Source organism: Pristiophorus japonicus, chromosome 1 (assembly GCF_044704955.1).
Source record: "Pristiophorus japonicus isolate sPriJap1 chromosome 1, sPriJap1.hap1, whole genome shotgun sequence".
Taxonomy (NCBI): Eukaryota; Metazoa; Chordata; class Chondrichthyes; family Pristiophoridae; genus Pristiophorus; species Pristiophorus japonicus.
The window spans coordinates 233,821,349-233,841,932 of record NC_091977.1 but is presented as its reverse complement, the minus strand read 5'-3'; the positions used below and the strand labels follow the sequence as shown (position 1 = coordinate 233,841,932).

General features: G+C 45.7%; 1 protein-coding gene across 2 annotated transcripts in view; it reads right to left on the bottom strand.

The window, feature by feature from the left end:
- hsdl2 (hydroxysteroid dehydrogenase like 2) overlaps positions 1-20,584 on the bottom strand; it is a 142,978-nt gene that overhangs the window by 99,408 nt on the left and 22,986 nt on the right. For both annotated transcript variants that reach the window (XM_070888244.1, XM_070888250.1), the window contains exon 2: positions 17,129-17,292. In XM_070888244.1, the coding sequence (XP_070744345.1) occupies positions 17,129-17,292 (164 nt within the window). The remainder of the gene's footprint in view (positions 1-17,128; positions 17,293-20,584) is intronic.

Here is a 20,584-nt window from a genome sequence, read left to right as displayed (position 1 = left end):
CAGCTGATGAATCAGTACTCCATGTTGATCACCACTTGGAAGAAGTACTGAGTTGCAGCAAGGACACAGAATGCAGTCTGGGTGGGGGATTTCAATGTCCATTACCAAGAGTGGTTCGACAGCATCACTACTGACCGAGCCCTGAAGGTCAGACTAGGAATGCGGCAGGTGGAGAGAGAACCAACGCGAGGGAAAAACCAACTTGACCTCGTCCTTACCAATCTAGCCGCTGCAGATGCATCTGTCCATGACAGCATTGCTAGTAGTGACTAGCACACAATCCTTGCGGAGACAAAATCTCGTCTTCACACTGAGGACACCCTCCAACATGTTGTGTAACACTACCCCGAAAATGGGATAGATCTCGCAGCTCAAAACTGGGCATCCATGAGGCGCTGTGGGCCTTCAGTAGAATTGTATTGCCGCACAATCTGTAACCTCATGGCCCAGCATATCACTCACTCTACTATTACCATTAAGCCAGGGGACCAACCCTGGTTCAATGAGGAGTGCAGAACAGCATGCCAGAAGCAGCACTCGGCATACCGAAAATTGAGGGACCAACCTGGGGAAGCTGCAACACAGGACTACATATGCATGCTAAATAGTGGAAGCAGCATGCTATAAATAGAGCTAAGCGATCCCACAATCAATGGGTCAGATCAAAGCTCTGCAATCCAACCACATCCAGTCATGAATGGTGGTGGACAATTAAACAACTAAGGGAAGGAGGAGGCTCCAGGTATATCCCCATTCTCAGTGATGGCGGAGTTCATCACAAGTGGAAAAGACAAGGCTGAAGCGTTTGTAACCATCTTCAGCCTGAAGTGCCAAGTGGATGATCCATATCGGCCTCCTTCTGAGCTCCCCACCATCAGTCTTCAGACAATTCGATTCACTTTACATGATAGCAAGAAACGGCTGAGCGCACTGGATACAGTAAAAGCTATGGGCCCCGACAATATCCCGGCTGTTGCGCTGAAGACTTGTATTCAAGAACTAGCCACGCCACTAGCCAAACTCTTATAGTACAGCTACAACACTGGCATCGACTCAACAATGTGGAAAACTACTCAGCGATGTCCTGTCCACAAAAAGCAGGACAAATCCAATCCGGCCAATTACCGCCCCATCAGTCTACTCTCAATCAGCAGCAAAGTGATGGAAGGTGCCGTCAACAGTGCTATCAAGCGGCACTTACTCACCAAAAACCTGTTCACCGATGCTCAGTTTGGGTTCCGCCAGAACCACTCAGCTCCAGACCTCATTACAGCCTTGGTTCAAACATGGTCAAAATAGCTGAACTCCAGAGGTGAGGCGAGAGTCACTGTCCTGGACATCAAGGCAGCATTTGAACGAGTGCATCATCAAGAAGCCCTAGTAAAATCGAAGTCAATGGGAATGAAAGGGGAAACTCTCCATTGACTGGAGTCATACCTAGACCTGATGCCTTACATCCCAGGGTCTTGAGAGAGAAGTGGCTGCAGAGATAGTGGATGCATTAATTATAATCTACCAAAATTCCCTGGATTCTGGGGTGGTCCCAGCAGATTGGAAAACTGCAAATGTAACATCCCTATTTAAAAAAGGAGGCAGACAAAAAGCAGGAAATTATAGACCAGTTAGCCTAACATCTGTGGTTGGGAAAATGTTGGAGTCCATTATTAAGGAAGCAGTAGCAGCACATTTGGAAAAACATGATTCAATCAAGCAGAGTCAGTATGATTTTATGAAAGGGAAATCATGTTTGACAAATTTTCTGGACTTTTTTGAGGATGTAACTAGCAGGGTGGATAAGGGAAATCAGTGGATGTGGTATATTTGGATTTCCATGTAGTTTAGTTCCACTCCAGCGGGGAGCTTGTTGACTGTGAGGTGGAGCATGGCAGCGAGAAAGGTTGAGAAGAGGATTGGAACGATGACACAGTCCTGTTTGACCCTGGTTCGGACGTGGATTGGGTCTGTAATGGATCCGTTGGTAAGGATCACGGCCTGCATGTCGTCATGGAGCAGGCGAAGGATGTTGCCAAATTTTTGGGGGCACCCAAAAAGGAGGAGGACGCGCCATAAGCCCCCACGGTCGACAGTGTCAAAGGCCTTTGCAAGATCGAAAAAGGCCATGAATAAGGGCTGGCACTGCTCCCTGCATTTTTCCTGCAGTTGTCATGTTGCAAAGATCATGTCCGTTGATGCCTGTAGGGGACGAAATCCGCACTGTGACTCCGGGAGGAGTTCTTCGGCCGCAGGTTGAGGAGGACTCTAGCGACAACTTTCCCAGTGGCTGATAGCAGGGAGATTTCCCTGTAGTTGCCACAGTCGGATTTGTTGCCCCTTTTTAAAAATGGGCACAATCACTGCATCTCTGAGATCACCCGGCATGCTCTCCTCCCTCCAGATGAGATAGATGAGGTCATGTATCCGGGCCAACAGCGCCTCTCCGCCATATTTTAGCGCCTCAGCAGGAATTCCATCCGCATCCGTAGCCTTATTATTCTTTAGCTGTTTTATGGCTTTGCCTACCTCGTGCAATGTTGGGGTTTGGCAGGTTGCATGCTGCGGGATGGAGTTGAGAACACTCGAGTCAAAGGCAGAGTCTCGATTGAGGAGATCTTGAAAGTGCTCCTTCCAGCGGGCCATGACAGCCTCGGTGTCCTTGATGAGTGTTTCCCCGTTCTTAGCCAGGAGTGAGGTGGGGCCTTGGGAGTTTGGACCGTAGGTGGCCTTGACTGCAGTGAAGAATCCTCGTTTGTCGTGGCGGTCGGCTAGTTGTTGTATCACCTAGGTCATGTGATAATGGAGCCAATCAGAGACACAGCAGCCATTTTGTTAATACAAATTAGCGTATCCATTTATATATCGTCTTTGACTTCGTAAAATGTCCCATCCTGCGTCACAGGAGTATTATTGACAAAAAATTATTACATATTACAGCCAATGAAATACTTGAAGTGAAGTCACTGTTGTAATGTAGGAAACTCAACAACCAATTTGCACACAGCAAGCTCCCACAAACAGCAATGAGATAATGACCAGATAATCTGTGTGTGATGTTCATTGAAGGATAAAGTTTGGGCCAGGACATGAGAGAAAACCCTTCTTCGAAATAGTTTGACCCGAGAGAATAGATGGGGCATCGATTCAACGTTTCATCTGAATGATGGCACCTCTACAGTGCAAAACACCCTCAGTACTGCACTGGATTGTCAGCCTGGATTTTTGTGCTAAAGTCCCTGGAGTGGGAGTTGAACCCAGAACCTTGAGTCAGAGACAAGAATACTACAAACTGGGCCACTGCTGACACTGTTCAAAGCTATGGGAGAAAAAAGAAAAATCGATATTGGCAAGCAGAGTCCGATCAGGATACAGGAACACTGGGAGTACTTCATCCAGCCAGTGGGAACAACAAGCAGGCAATGTTCCATTCTCCAGAACCTATCCTTCACTTTGATTTTCACACAAGAAAAATACAAAACATACACATTGCAAAGATTTTCAAAGAGGTAAAAATGATGTCATAGTCATTCTAATGACATCGCTCCGTTTGTAAATGAAGGATCAAATGATTTTCAGATGTCAACAGAATTAAATGGTAGAACGGCTGCCATAAAACTCACCAAAAAGCAGCTAATTTCTACTATCATAGCAGCTGCTTATTAGAGGGCAATGGAAACACTCTGGTGTGGATGAGAGAAAGAATAAAAGGTTGATTGAATTTCCAAGCTGCTTGATATGTAGATGTCAATGTTTTTGTGTACGACATTGTCAGTACCAAGTATAATTCTGCCCCATCTCCATCAACCAGGTGTCCGACACATACAGAAACCCATCTATGTAAAGGCTCCCAAGCCAAGTTTGTGGGATATCCTGATGTTATTTGCCAGATATGGAATGGTAGTGCATGCTCTCTCCTTGGACTCAAGTCCAGCAAGAATAGGTGATTAACACCGAAGACTTATGGACCAACATTGTGTTCCGTACATCAGGCAAGGATCGAATTGCTTAATATATACAGCACAGAAACAGGCCATGCATTCATGTCCACACGAGCCTCCTCCCACCACCTTCATCTCAACCTGTCAGCATAATCTATTCTTTTCTCCCTCGTGTGTTTATCTTGCTTGCCCTTAAATGCATCTATGCTATTTGCCTCAGTAGCGAGTTCCACATTCTCACCACTCTGGGTGAAGAAGTTTCTTCTGAACTCCTGATTGGATTTATTATTGACAACCTGATGTTGAGGAACACTAGTTTTGGTTTCTTCCACTGTTCCTCGATGAGGCAGTGAAAACGTCAGCATTCCCTTGCTGCAAGTGATTTGTTGACCTAGCAATGGGACCGAATCTGCTTAAGAGGTGGTCGGATCTGGAAACTGACTTGGTGTGACGCCACGCCGCACCCCACCCCCACAATTAAATAGCCCGTCTATCCTTAAAACATACCTCTTGGAACAAGCTTTTGGTCACCCGCGCTAATTTCTACTTCTGTGGCTCGATGTCAAATATTTTAATGCCATAACACTCACGTGAAGCACCTTGGGACATTTCACTACTGTAAAGGCGCTATATAAATACAAGTTGTTGTCGTCGTCATCTTCGTCGTCAAGACTCAATATTATGCAAAATCAAAATAATGCAGATGCTGGAATCTGAAATAAAAACAGAAAATGCTGAAATACTCAGCAAGTCGGACAGCATCTGTGGAGCGAGAAACAGAGTTAACGTTTCAGGTTGATGACCTTTCATTCGAACAGATGCTGCATGACCTGTTGAGTATTTCCAGCATTTTCTGATTTTACTCAATATCATACACGTGAGCTATGCACCCAGCAACCGTGGAATCATGTCCCTGCAGAAGTGAAGACCTTCCAGAGAGGAATTGCAAGAAAAATGGGGGATAGAAATTTGGCAGAAAACAACCTTCACTGGATATAATCCTATTTTTAATTGCAAGTCTTTGGTTTAAATGGAATTTGGATAAAATAGGCACAGGGAAAAGTGTTGTAATAGATGCCTCAATGTGATCGAGCAAAACATTATTCCCGACTTTAATTTCTTACCTTATTTCTTCCCCCCCTCCCCAATACAAATGTGCAAGTTATTGGAATGCACATTACCCCTCCAACCAAATACAAAAACAGTCCTTCACCCAGAGATATCACAGCTGCTGACGAGCCTCCTTCACACAATGTAGTCGACAGTAACAGGATCAGAATGCCAAGGTCACACGGTGAACTAGTTTAGCAGAACCACTTTGAGAGAGGAATTTGCAATCATGTGTGAAACACTGCAATAGATTGCATTCCTGTAACCTCGACACCAACGAGACCACACCAAAATTAATCAACCCTTCACCCAATTTTTTTTTGTTCCCCAAAAAAGCTGATGATAGAAATATTATTAAACTCCAAACCTTTGCACAAAGACATCCACGCAATTGTAGTTCAGCACTTCTAAACTTCTAACTCTCTCCTACTCAACCTCCAACCCCTGCCCGCAACATAAGGGTCAAGTTTCTGTCTGAGTTGCTCCTATTTTTTTTTGGAGTATCTTAGAAATTGCAATTCTCGGCATTTAGTTTGCTCCAGTTCTAGTGAGTTAGAACAGTTTCATTTTAGAACAGATTTTTTTTCAAAAGGGGGCGTATCCGGCCACTTACGCCTGTTTTGCAAGTTTAGGCAGTGAAAACTTACTCCAAACTAACTTAGAATGGAGTAAGTGTAGATTTTTGTACGCTCAGAAAAACCTTGCCTACACTTGGAAATCAGGCGTAGGGAACGAGAGATGGGGGTAAGTTTACAAACATTAAACACATCACTTTTACAAATAAAGAGCCAACATTTTATTGGTTGATTTATTGATATTAACCAAAAATTAAAAAAAAATTTAAAAATCAATTAAAAAAAAATTAAGCTTCTACTCACCGACTGCAGCACCGGGAACCCTCCAACAGTGTGCTGGGACGGGACCCCCTCCCCCCTCCCTGTGAGAGAGAGAGAGAGAGAGAGAGAGAGAGAGAGAGAGAGAGAGAGAGCGAGCAGCTGAACGGGCCCGGCCTATGAGAGGAAGCTGGGCCGAAGACTTCGGACAGGGCCCAGCAAAGACGTGGAGGGAACCGGGTTGGTGGGGGGGGGGGGGGGGGGGGAGGGGGGCGGGGCGGTGGAGGAGAAGAGAGCTGGAGCAGGAGCTCAAGAGGAGGGAGGCCCGAGTCCGATCTTCGCCGCTCCAGTGAGCCCATTCGGCCAGGGCTGGTGTGCTTCGGGCCCCTCCCACACAGCCTCGGGCGCCTGGAGCTACTGCATGTGCGCACACGTGCAGAGGTCCCGGCACAGTTTTCAGCGCCGGGACCTGGCTCCGCCACTCACAGCTTGTGCTGCGCCAGGGGCCTGGAACATTCCAGCAGCAGGTAGAATACCGAGGTAAGTTTTAGGCGCGGTTTTGAGCGCGGAAATCAGGTATGGCTCGTGGGGCTGCGCCGTTCTAGGCGCGGCCCGAAACTTGACCCCATGCTCTCTTCCTTTCCCAAGGACCAAGTTATGATGGGATAACAGTTACGCGAGAGCCAACAGTCTCTTATTCCTTACCCAAGTGTGTGGCCTGCATTTGCAACCTGAGATGGCGAGTGCTGACATGCTCTGCAATTTGGGGGTGGGGGGGGTTAGGAGGACCAGAATTGGCCATTATCCTGATCTCACCCATGACAAAAGCCACTAGATAGTGATGAGGAGTGGGGAATCCTCAACACTGGCCAATTTTAGCAGCCATACCACTACATTGGCCGAGATTAAAAAATACAACACGGACGAGGGCTGAAATCTTCCTGGTGTGTACACCTAAGTACCACATCACATCGTGTATTTACTCACTGAGCCATTGGTGGAACCCAAACATTTAACACCAATTTTAGTTGCCCCTCCAAAACCACTGCACTCCAAGACACAAAACGACTGACCTGCGCCCAGGCCTCTCATATTGGCACTCTTACGACTTGTGATCGAGGTACCCAAGGTTGGATTACATTAACCAATCCCCAACAGGAATTGGTAAACCATCTTGTGAAAAACAACGGGAAGCAAGCAGCCAACACATGTTGTACCATTCAATCACCGCAGCAGCCTTTGGGCATTATGGTTTTTTAAAAACTTACATAAACAAACACACAAGCTTAACTGGAGGGATGGCAATCCAAAACCAAGATTCGCCAGTTCATTTTTAATGTAACTACTCCAGCTGGAAAACTAAGTAACAATTCGAGATCAGCTGACTATCAGATAAAAGCTTCCTATGGAAAAAGTCTCTATATTTTCTGCAATCATGAAAAGAATTATGTTAATGCAGAAACTAATATGTACCATACAGCATCACTAGATGATTACCACAAATGGTATTAAACCAACGGTCTCTGCCACCTCGAAGGACAAAAGCAGGTGCAATGCCAATTTCCCACCCCACCCAAGTCACACACAATCTTGAACTGCAGGTATATCCCAGTTCCTTCAATGTCGCTGGGTCAAAGTCTTCGAACTCCCTACCCAACAGCACTGTGGGAGTACCTTCACCACAAGGACTGCAGCGGTTCAAGAAGACTGCTCACCACTATCTTCTCAAGGGCAATTAGGGATGAGCAATAAATGCTGGCCGAGTTAGTGATACCCACATCCAGAGAATGATTTTTTTCTTAATGTACAAATTGTGACTGAGAATTTACAGCACTGAAACAGGCCATTCAGCCCAACTAGTCTATGCCGGTGTTTATGCTCCACACGAGCCTCCTCCCACCGGTCAACATATTCTTCTATTCCGTTCTCCCTCATGTACTTATCCAGCTTCCCCTTCTTCATCATCATCATCATCTTCAGCATCTTTCATATGGTATAAAACCAATTAAATATCAATATCTAAGTCAGATATCCAGGTTAAAACTTCTGGTTTAACAGCGTGGATATCTTGTAGGCTGCCTGCGAATTTCCTGAGGGCAGTGTTCGATAATGTGCTCCAGGGTGTGACTAGGAACTCTGCTGTCGCATGATGAGGAAGCTTTAATCTTCCATCTATGGAGAAGGTAGCAGCATCTACCATGACCGGTGCTGAGGCGGTTGCATCTCAAATGCATCTACGGAATGTCAACAAGATCTTTTTATAAGACCTGCACTGTCTGTTGGAGCACCAATGCAGAGTGCTGGAGTGTTAAAACATGGCTCCACGCCCCACCATATGCAGATTATGCAGGAAACTGCAAAGCAGAGAGGCTGGATTTTTGTACACAGATCGAGATATATGCAAATTAAGGAGAAACATTCATTTTAACTTTCTTTCTGGTTTCATGGAATGTACCCAAGAGAGTCACAAAGACAAAAAAGCTTGGCTCTTATTCATGCCAATTCAGTGTTCAGCAAATTTTATTTTGCCTGCAGCAAATGTGTGGGACATTGACAGATGACAGGCTTTACTTATCAAATCATTCAACCACAGTAATAATTGGGTTTTATTTCACAGTGACAGAAGTGTATAAATTATGATACACCAGTCTCAGTAACTAACTGCAAGAATATACGAACATTTTTTCGTTCAACATCCCATGGGATAATTCAGTTTTTTCGCAGACCGCAGAGATGCGTTCTAAACTGTCCATATGCAGGAGCCGGGGGGGGGGGGAGGGGGGGGGGGGGGGAGGGAGAAAAGGTATTTGACAGTAGCATCTGGTCAGTGGCCATTAATTCTCTCTGCTCGCATCTGAGAAAAGTATCTCACCACCATTCACTACCCAGATATAATCAGGGCTGAGCACCTGAAATACTCAAGGGATTTTCACCTCCCATCACTCTACAGAATAGAAATGGCACATCAGAGTTGTGAAAAACACAACACTGCCGAACCAGAATCATATGCTAAGGTACTTGAACTCTCCATATACCTATTTTGTCTGGTCCAGCATTTGCAATTGGAGTTAAGAGATCCTTCTCAAAAATCAACAACCGAACAGAACACATCACCATCTCCTGACAAAACCACATCAGGTCCGGAACAAATGTTGTATTGACTTAGTTTGGCAGGTATCCTAAAATGCAGTGTGCAGATCACAGTTCCAAAAAGACCCCTGTCTCAGCTCATCTGCTGCTGAAACCCTCATCCACACCGTTGCTATCTCCAGACTGGACTAGAAACATAAAATTCTGACGGGATCGGACAGGTTAGATGCAGGAAGAATGTTCCCGATGTTGGGGAAGTCCAGAACCAGGGATCACATTCTAAGGATAAGGGGTAAGCCATTTAGGACCGAGATGAAGAGAAACTTCTTCACTCAGAGAATTGTGAACTTATGGAATTCTCTACCACAGAAAGTTGTTGAGGCCAGTTCGTTAGATATATTCAAAAGGGAGTTAGATTTGGCCCTTACGGCTAAAGGAATCAAGGGGTATGGAGAGAAAGCAGGAATGGGGTACTGAAGTTGCATGATCGGTCATGATCATATTGAATGGTGGTGCAGGCTCGAAGGGCCAAATGGCCTACTCCGGCACCTATTTTCTATGCCAATGCTCAGCTGGCCTGCCACCCACCTTGTATCCTCCGTAAATTTCAGCTCATCCAAAACTCTGCTACCTGTATCCTAACTTGTACCAAGTCCTGGACTGAAACGACTCTCATCTAAGTCATAAATTACATCCTATGTGACTGTGACAAAGGAAAACTATCCCTCCTCGTCCTGTCTGCAGCCTTTGACACAGAAGACCTCTCTATCCTTCAACGCCTTGCCACCATTGTCCAGCTGGGTGGGACAGCACTCGCCTGGTTCCATTCTAATCTATCTAATCATAGCCAGAAAATCACCTGCAACGGCTTCTCTTCCCACCCCCGCAGCGTTACCTCTGGTGTCCCCCAAGGATCTAGACTTGGCCATCTCCTATTTCTCATCTACATATTGCCCCTTGGCAACACCATCCAGAAACATAGCATCAGTTTCCTCATGTACGCCGATGACACCCAGTTCTACCTCACTACCACTTCTCTCCATGTTGCCTAAATTGTCAGACTGCTTGTCCGACATCCAGTTCTGAATGAACAGAAATATTCTCCAATTGAATTTTGGGAAGACCGAAACCATTGTTTTTGGTCCCCACCACAAATTCTGTTCCCTAGCCACTGATTCCATCCCTCTCACCAACTTCTGCGAGGCTGAACCACACTGTTTGCAACCTTGGTGTCATATTTGACCATGAAATGAGCTTTCGACCACCTATCTGCAGCATAACGAAGACTGCCTACTTCCACCTCCGTAACATCGCCAGTCTCCACCTTTGCCTCAGCTCATCCATGCTTTTGTTACCTCCAGACTTGACTATTCCAACACACTCCTGGCTGGCCTTCTACATTCTACCCTACGTAAACTTGTGATCCAAAACTCGGCTGCCCGTGCCCTAACTCGCACCAAGTCCTGCTCATTCATCACCCCTGTGCTCACTGACATAGTGGCTCCCAGTAAAGCAATGCCTCGATTTCAAAATTCTCATCCTTGTTTTCAAATCCCTCCATGGCTTTGCACCTCCCTATCTCTAATCTCCTCCACCCACACCCCCCCACCCTCAAGATGTATGCGTTCCTCTAATCCTGCCCTCTTGAGCATCCCTGATTATCATTGCGCAACCATTGGTGGTTACCTCGGCCCGAAGCTCTGGAATTCCCTCCCTAAACTTCTCTGCTTCTCGACCGCTCTTTCCTCCATCGAGATGCTCCTTAAAACCTACCTCTTTGACCAAGCTTTTGGTCACCCGTCCTAATTTCTCCTAATGCCTCGAATTCAAATCCTTCCATGGCCTCGCCTCTCACTAATCTCTAACCTCCTCCAGCCCTACAACTCTGATCTCTGTGCTCTGCCAATTCTGACCTCTTGCGCATATCTGATTTTAATTACCCCGCCATTGGCGGCCTCGGCCCCAAGCTCTGGAATTTCCTCCCTAAACCTCTTTGCTCCGACACTTCTCTCTCATTCTTTAAGATGCTCCTTGAATCCCATCTCTTTGACTAAGCCTTAGTTCACCTGTCCCAATATCTCCTAATGTGGCTCAGCATCAAAGTTTATTTGATAATCGCTGTGAAGCACATTTGAGACGTTCTACTATGTTAAAGACGCTATATATAAATGCATGATTGTTGTTGTAAGGAACTTGATGAAGCTCTATGAAAAGAATTAAACACTGGAAAAGATCCCAAAAATGTTTCCAGAGCTTAAAACCAATGATTTAAAAAAATAAAACCATCAAATGAAATATTTCCTTGACAGCACACCAATTTTCTGCTGGTTGTATTGGATCACACAGAGCAGGAAGATCCCAGATTTAATCCCAATGTTGAGGGAGCTGATCTCAGTGCTACGAGTATTACAATTAGCCTGGATTATGGAAAGGAAAATCAGCCAGGGAGTTCCTGATCTCTATCCAGTGACTCCAGTTGGAGGTGTGGTTCTATGAATCTCAAGCTTTGAGGGCCCATATAGTAAAACAGCCTGATTGACATGATGAATAAAGGCCAGTGGAAATCTGGTGCCCGTGGAAGTGTATTCCATTGACAGAGGAATGAAAAACTAAATTAGTACAGAAATGGTGTGCAATTTGGACATGCTCTTGACTGATCAGGAGTTGCAGGGAATATCTAGATATTTAGCTGCTAAAAAGACACGCGTGGTACGATTTGGACAGAAGGGAGCACCAGCTAAATTGCACAGGTGATTTGTCAGAGTGAGTGCAACGTTAAGGTTACATCAAGTGATTCTGGACCACATTCAAGCTGGCAAAGAGGAAGGAGAGGGCGAATTAGTTATCTGACAGTTGACATTCACTTCTCTCACAAGCAGTGTTACACAATCTGCCATGCAGCTACCAGAGGTATGATTATTTCATGGCAGAAGAAGCAAAAGTAATTATTGGTGCAGGGCAAGGATTTAAGTATTTATCCAGGTAGGGCAGGTTTCAAAATTGAGCAAGACTGTAATTTTAACACAATTGAACACATTTACATTTCATCCAACTATTATTAAAGTGAGTCAAGTACTTTAATGTGCAAGTAGCTATTTGTGCACATTCTTCATTTTAAATAAATTTATCCATGATCCCTGCCCGAATTCAGGCAACACCTCAATTTTAAAATTCTCATCCGTGTGTTCAAATCCCTCCATGGCCTCGTCCCTCCCTATCTCTATAGCCTCCTCCAGCCCCACAACCCTCTGCGATCGCTGGGCTCCTCTAATTCTGGCCTCTTGCGCATCCCCGATTTCAACCATTGGACCAACCAACCAGTTGACAACCATTTCAACCATGCCTTCAGCTGCCTAGGCCCCAAGCTCTGGAATTACCTCCCTAAATCTCTTCACCCCTATCTCCTCCCTTTTAAGTCACTCCTTAAAACCTACCTCTTTGACTAAGCTCCTGTCCTAATATCTCATGTGGCTCCGTGTCAGATTTTGTTTGATGATGCTCCTATGAAGCACCTTGGGACGATTTATGATGTTAAAGTTGATATATAAATGCAAGTTGTTGTTAAATAGCACATAATTGTTAGAGTAAATCTGACCTGAAGGTTTATTTTTAAAACCTTTTTATGGACAGATTTTAGGGATGTTTCTCCCTCCGTTTCAACTTGCTTCAATTGTCCTGCAATGGAGAGCACAAGCAATTGGTGTGCTCCTACACCACCTCCAATGCCTTCTGTTGGCCACTGTAGATACTCTGAAGACCTTCAAGCATGATCCTCCCCCTCTACTGGAAGATGCATTGACCTGCATTCAGCACAGCTTCACTCTTGAACGGAGCAGAATGGTGCACGGACATGGGTCCATTCTGACATGGTTTGGGTGCTGGGCCATTTAACCTCAGCACCAATGTACACCAACCTGAAATGATACTGGACATACATCAACTAACCAGTTGACAACTTAGCTGCATATCATAGAAACTTACAGCACAGAAGGAGGCCATCCAGGTCATCGAGCCTGTGTTAAGCTCTTCGAAACAGCAGTCGTGCTTAGTCCCGCACCCCCGCTTTTTGTCCGTAACCCTGTAAGTTCAACATCCGCAAATTCCTGTCTAACTCCGTTATAAAATTATTAATGGGATCAGCTTCCGCTACCTTTTCAGGTAGAGCATTCCAGATCCCGAGTGAAAACATTTCTCATCTGCCCTCTAGATCCTTTGCCAATGATTTTAAATCCATGCCCTCTGGTTATTGACCCACTCGCCACCGAGAATAGTTTTTCTCTATCTACGCGATCAAAACCTCTCATCATCTTGAAAACCTCTATTCGGTCACCTCTGTCAAAGGAGAATAGTCCAAACTTTTCCAACCTCTGCTCATAACTGAAGTCCCTCATCCCTGGTAACATCCTGGCTTAAAAAAAACCTCCTCTGTACCCTTTCCAAAACCTTTACATCTTTCCTGAAGTGTGGTGTCCAGAATTGTACACAATACTCTAGTTGAGGATTGCCAGTGATTTATAAAGTTCTAGCATTATCTCTTTTATATTCTATGGGCTAGAATTTCGTGTTTTAGCGATTTCGCCCGTTTTCAGGAGATAATCTTGGCCAAATTTTTTTTTTTTTAAACCGCTGGGTTACCGTTACCGCCAGAGCTCACAAGATTCGGCAAATGGTCAAGAACATGAGCGATAGCAATAAATCCGGCATTGCACAATTGAATTTGTGCGCCGGAGCCGAAATTTGTAAGCGTAATTTAAAAAAAATAAAATCGGACCTTCTGCACATGCACAAATTGGGTTTTTTGGGGAATTTATTTTCTTCCCGCGCTTCTGGTCAGCTGTCAGGGAGTGCCCGTACAGTACACCCAGAGCTGAATCAGCCATTTTTAGATTTAATTCACGCTGGATGGAGATGGGAGCAGGAAGAGAGCTAGAAAGTTCAGCAGTGAGGCAAACGAGGCCCTTGGCACTGCTGTTGAAAGAAGAGCGGCAGAATTAAACAGGAGGGGTGCAAGTAAACCCCTCCCAGCGGTTTTTCATAGTATTTGGAGCAGCATATCTGAGGAGGTTTCCTACATTGATGCCATCTGAAAAGACCCACAATGCCACAAGAGGTTTAATGACCTTTCCAGGGTCATTAGAGCAAGTAATATATTTTTATTGATGCACTCCTCCATTACTTAAATACTAAATCTGACACCATTTGTTCCCATGCTGTTGGTACAGGTAAACATAGGCCATTTGGCCCTTCCAGCCTGCACCGCCATTCAATGAGATCATGGCTGAACATGCAACTTCAGTACCCCATTCCTGCTTTCTCGCCATACCCCTTGATCCCCCGAGTAGTAAGGACTACATCTAACTCCTTTTTGAATATATTTAGTGAATTGGCCTCAACAACTTTCTGTGGTAGAGAATTCCACAGGTTCACCACTCTCTGGGTGAAGAAGTTTCTCCTCATCTCGGTCCTAAATGGCTTACCCCTTATCCTTAGACTGTGACCCCTGGTTCTGGACTTCCCCAACATTGGGAACATTTTTCCTGCATCCAACCTGTCTAAACCCATCAGAATTTTAAACGTTTCTAGGAGGTCCCCTCTCACTCTTCTGAACTCCAGTGAATACAAGCCCAGTTGATCCAGTCTTTCTTGATAGGTCAGTCCCACCATCCCAGAAATCAGTCTGGTGAACCTTCGCTGCACTCCCTCAATAGCAAGAATGTCCTTCCTCAAGTTAGGAGACCAAAACTGTACACAATACTCCAGGTGTGGTCTCACCAAGGCCCTGTACAACTGTCGCAACACCTCCCTGCCCCTGTACTCAAATCCCCTCGCTATGAAGGCCAACATGCCATTTGCTTTCTTAACCGCCTGCTGTACCTGCATGCCAACCTTCAATGACTGATGTACCATGACACCCAGGTCTCGTTGCACGCCCCCTTTTCCTAATCTGTCACCATTCAGATAATAGTCTGTCTCTCTGTTTTTAATCATCAAAGTGTATAACCTCACATTTATCCACATTATACTTCATCTGCCATGCATTTGCCGACTCACCTAACCTATCCAAGTCACTCTGCAGCCTCATAGCATCCTCCTCGCAGCTCACACTGCCACCCCACTTAGTGTCATCCGCAAATTTGGAGATACTACATTTAATCCCCTCGTCTAAATCATTAATGTACAATGTAAACAGCTGGGGCCCCAGCACAGAACCTTGCGGTACCCCACTAGTCACTGCCTGCCATTCTGAAAAGTACCCATTTACTCCTACTCTTTGCTTCCTGTCTGCCAACAGGTAGGCTTAGTGCTGCATCTTATTTGCCATGAATGATCTTTACACATTATTAAGATTGCTTTCTGAGATCTTAAAAGATGTTTCGGCACTTCGATGTCTTCCTCATGAATCATGTGCAGCTTCCAGGGCCATTAAACAGAGGCCTGTATTAAATGCACACAGTATGGTATTAGTGCTTTGGTGGCTGTGTGTGTGCCACAAGAGCAGATGGGCCCTTAGCTAACCATTCCCATTGTCACCTTTGCAGGGAAAGATGTCCCACAACTGCCGGAAGCAGCGGCGGACCACACAGAAGCTTGCCTCTGACAGACATCGAGGAAAGAGTGGCTGATCTGATCGGTGCCTCAGGGAGAGCAACTGCCCATAGGGGTGCTGACCCCCACCCCCCGTTCGATAGTGAGGGTAAGTCCGACACACTCTCCGGACTGGGTTGGGGCAATGTGATGTCGTGTTTGTGTGGACTAAGGTTGGGGCAATGTCATGCAGTGTCTCTGGACTACCTATAATGGAGTAGTGGCAGTCCTGCAAATGAGCCTGTGTTATCTGACAGTATTCATGTCACCCTGCCCCCTCCCCTGCTGCTAACCACTCATCTGTTGTTTTGTATTTCCAGAATGGAAGCCTCCACCTCTCCACCTTGGACCGTCATGTGGTTGGGGGGCGGAAAGAGATACAAAAGAGGACGACGAGGGCGAGGAACTTGAAGGAGCGGACAGAGCAGCCTATTCCGGTGGGAGAAGGCGGGGTGCAGATGCACTCGACACCTGTTTCTCCTCCAGACAGCACATCGTCAGAGGATGAATCATACTCGGGCTTTCATCCATCCAAGGCCCGGAGTACTAGTGGCGTGCAGCAACACACTGCTGGGGTTGAATCCCGTATGTCGTTTCTCCGGTGGGCGAGTCGGCAAAGCCGGTCTGCTGACAGACAGGCGGGGACACACTGGACATGGTGGGACTGTCCAGGGAGAGCGTCCAGCTCATCCGACAGTTCCTAGAGGTATCGCAACAATATCTGCGACTATCACGTAGGTCGGGTCGCAGATTATCGGTGCGAGCCATGAAACCTGTGAGGCTGTCAATGCCCACACGCAATTGATGGCCTCCATCTGTGACACTGCAGTCCCCAGTGTCACACCCAGACCCACATCACCTGTGTGAGTGGCGACATCGAGCAAGAGACTCGCCAGTCAGAAGCCGGGCCTTCCATACCGAGAACTTGTCCAGTGGATCCACACATGGCGTCTCCATTGTCTCTCCTCGCAATACAGCAGGACTCTGGCCGCCGTGCTGCACAAACTCTTGGTGCCAACTTGAGTAGGGTCATGACACGAAGAAGGGGGTTGCGAGGGAGGCGGGGAAATGGGGGAAAGGAGTCGGAGGTAAAAGACGTTCACTTCAGGGGTTGTTGTTTTTTTTTGTTGATTTGTTGTTGTTCTAAGTTTGAAAAGTTTACAAATTCTGTTCACATTCAAATTTTATTTAAGTTTCAAAATTGTGTTTAACAAGTTTACAATGTTTATTAAATTATTTTGTTCACCTTAACCATTCCTGTGTAGTGTCTCATTTGCAGAATAAGGGGGTGAAGAGTCAACATGGTGGGATAGAGTGGCCAGGCAATGGTCAAACGTGCTATTCACTCTTCAAACAAAGCGTTGAATTATGAGTTGCCGATGTAAGGCTTTTGCAGTGTCGAAAGATCCACAAGGCTTTCCCCGTGGTGGTGGACGCAAAATGTTGTGAGACTTGTTTAGCGCTGCCAAAAAAAATATCTAGTTTCAGCGCTTCGCCCAAGCGAAAAACCGGTCTCAAACCTGTCGAAAATCGAGCCCGGTGTCTTTATTTATAAACACAAGTAACCCATGTACTTACTCTCCTCTGCTGCAGTGTAGATCGTGCCTGGTAACTTTGGGTGTGCCTGTGCGGTTTTGGCAGCAATCACAATATTAGCACCATCCTTGGCTGCCTTCAAGGCTATCGCTTTGCCAATGCCACGACTGGCACCTGTAATAAATAGAGTACTTCCTGCTAGTTTCCTAGAGGAGATACAAGGGGAGAAATCCATTAGAACTTACTTCATTCGCATTTTGCAATAAAACTAATAGATTGCTTAAGTTTTTTCGTAACCACCTCCCACATGCTACAGTAAAATTCAACAGGCACACCGCACCCTCCAGTGTCATGCCCCCAAGTGTGTATCTTTCAGACACGAGTCATGAGGCGATGAGGGCAATGATGTCATCGTCTACTGCCATCCCAGCTGAAATCAGATAACTCGGTGCAGCTTCAGAATTCAACCTATGGACTCGGTGAGCTTGGGAGGAAAATGTTCCATGTGGCCCACAAAGTTTTAAAAATTAACCTCAACACCACCATTCTCATTTTCAGAAACACATTTAGTTGCCCTTTGAACCCATTTGTGTCATTTACTTCAATGGTCTTTCCTGTCAGTTTATTTTCTATCTGTCATCCTTTGTGTGAAATGGTTCTGTCTGAATTCCCAATTTACTTCTACAATACATTCCTTAGTTTTTTGAACCATGTCTGTCAAAAAATTACATTGAATGTACAGCACAGAAGCAGGCGAATCAACCCAACTGCTCCATGCCGGTGTTTATGCTCCACACGAGCCTCCTCCCACCCTTCTTCGGCTCACCCTATTCCTTTCTCCCTCATGTGTTCATCTAGCTTCTCCATAAATGCACTTTCATCCCACCATCCTGGGCCACATACAAACCCAGGTCCCATAGATGAACACACAACATTCAAAACTCTTCCTCCATCAAGTGCCCACACAACAGCATTTCAGAGTTTTAAATAGTCCATTATTCAGCTTTTTAAAATGTTAACTGCATTGCTTAGATCAGCCGGATCAATTCCCTTCATTATTTAAAAAAAAAAATTCAAAGCCTCCCCTTTTCTAAAGAGAATAAACCCAGTTTCCTTAAGGTTTCTTGGCAGCTTAGACTTGATAGAGCTATTTTTAAAAACAGCAACCATGCACTGGGTTAAGGAGCTCCCGGATCAGCAAAGGGTTACCATTTCCAACATACAGGTGTGACTTTCCGTGGAATTCTTCCAACTGTCTGTCGTGGGTTTGACGCTGTTTACCCGGAGTTTCCGCAGAAGTTACGTCAGACGAGCGGGAGATACCCTGCGCAAGCCCACCACCTCGCACTAGTTTGCTGATACAGCACCAAATTATTTACCTGCATTGAACTAGCCTTTTCATCCACTGCCCATGTTTAGCAAAATATTCAAACCATTCTGAACTGCTTCGCCGTTTTTAATTTGCTCTGGATGGTATCATGGTAGTAATGTCAGTTATCAGTCAGTAATACAATTTTGATGCACCATAGCTTCCCTGATAGATATCCTCTCCATCAGAGGGCAACTATCCTCCCCAACTCTTCAGACTAGAATTCGAACCTCCAAGCCAAAAGGAGAAAGTTGACTGACCTTTTGAAAAGGTTAAAACAGATATGCAAAAATTGTATCCAATACATGACAAAAGGTGTGCTGTTTGAAGCCCAACATACCACGAACACTGCCTTCTGGAGTCAGGAATTCGGCAAAAATCTATGGCTAAATCATCATCATCGGCAGTCCCTCGAAACGAGGATGACTTGCTTCCTCGTCAAAAAAGGATGAGTTCACAGGTGTTTCAATGAAGGACCTAATATTTCAGGTCCTGAACTACATCCTGAAGAGTGGAAGATGCCTGTGCGCAGGTTTTCTTTTTTTTTTTAAAAACGTGAGGTGACCGTTGCACACCAGCCACCACACGGGTTTGACAGAGCTAGGTCTTGGTCCATTGGCAAGGATTAACCAAGACGACTGGAGACCAGCTCTACTGCACGGACCTAGTGCGCACACATATCGAATGTGGGCTGGCCTGTGCTACCGCTGGGCCCTTGCCTCTTCTGGCCCCGAAATCACGCTTCCCCTGGGCCCTGATCACGTCCCTCCACAATCTCTCGCCGCTCCTTCGCCCCGACGTTGCCACTCCTGCTGTGCCTGCCCACGCTCCAATCACCGACCTGGACCTTGATGATGTCCTTCTTCGCTGCCATCACCTTCCTGCACCAGCTCGCGCTGTACCTTGCAGTGGTATGCCGCCACACTGCTCCAGGTCGCTGCTCGTGTTATGGCCCCGACCTGCCGCTGATGGTCTCTTGCAGGTCGGCACCGCCACACTAAAGACAGACAGACAAGGCTGTCTCACAATGTTAGGGGATATGGTTAAAACTCTGATGGAATGAGACTCCTTCTTTCATCCAACTAAAAAGTTACATGCAAGACCTTAATATACTATAAATCTTAAAAGATACAGCCTCCATACTTACTACAGAAGTGCGGATTGTACTGATGTTGAGCTCATCTGACAGCACTGCACTGCCATTACAGGCGAACATGAATGCACAGAGAGTGCAGTATTACACATGACAGCAATACCAACAGTGAAAAGTGGTGCAATGGAGCGAATGTTACGCAACTCTCTCAGAAAGCTGTCGAATAGCAAACGCCCACCAACGGGAGGGCAACTTTTCAAATCAGTCTGAGGTGAGGTTAGCATTGTAAATAGTTCTGATGTAGGATGAAATGGGTTAAACATTTGCCCACCAGACTGCCTTATCTGCAATTGTCTTTGAAGGTTGGAAACATACAGAAAGGAGAGAGATAGAATTGAAGTACTGTGGTGTGGAGGGTTATTACGTGTACTGAACTAATGATCGCAGCAGGTTTTGCTCCACTGATTTTGAATTAGTTAGTGAACCACCTGGCCAGGTAGGGCAAGGTGAACCCAAGCAAAAGTTATGTCAGCTTTACCAGCTCAAGGCACCAGAGGGTTGAACATTACATGGTTACAATCCACTGCACAGCAGAAAAGCCCAAGATCAAGTGTCTCGCAAGTCTCGCCACTCTACCTCATTTAGAAGCTACTCTTTCTATGGCTAAGTTGGAATACTGTGCAGCACCACTAACTGCAGAAAAGTTCTGGTCACGTGCTTTATGTTACAAAGTGCAAAGCTAAAGTATTTGTATGTCAATATACCATCGGTGACACTGCAAGGGGGTCTGCTAGTTTGGTTTGTTATAAACCTGATCAGTAGCTGCTGGTAGAGGTCTAAGATCCAACACTAGTACAGTCAGATCGCTGATTTGTGACTGCTGCGTCACTATGAAGAACGAATGAGTAAATGAAATGGAGGAGGCCTTAAAATAATAGATAAAGCGGTCACGATCTTAGATTACAGCAAAATAGTTAAAATGTACACTGATCCTGTACTCGAGACCAAGACTGATGCAATTGGCCATTAAGCAACA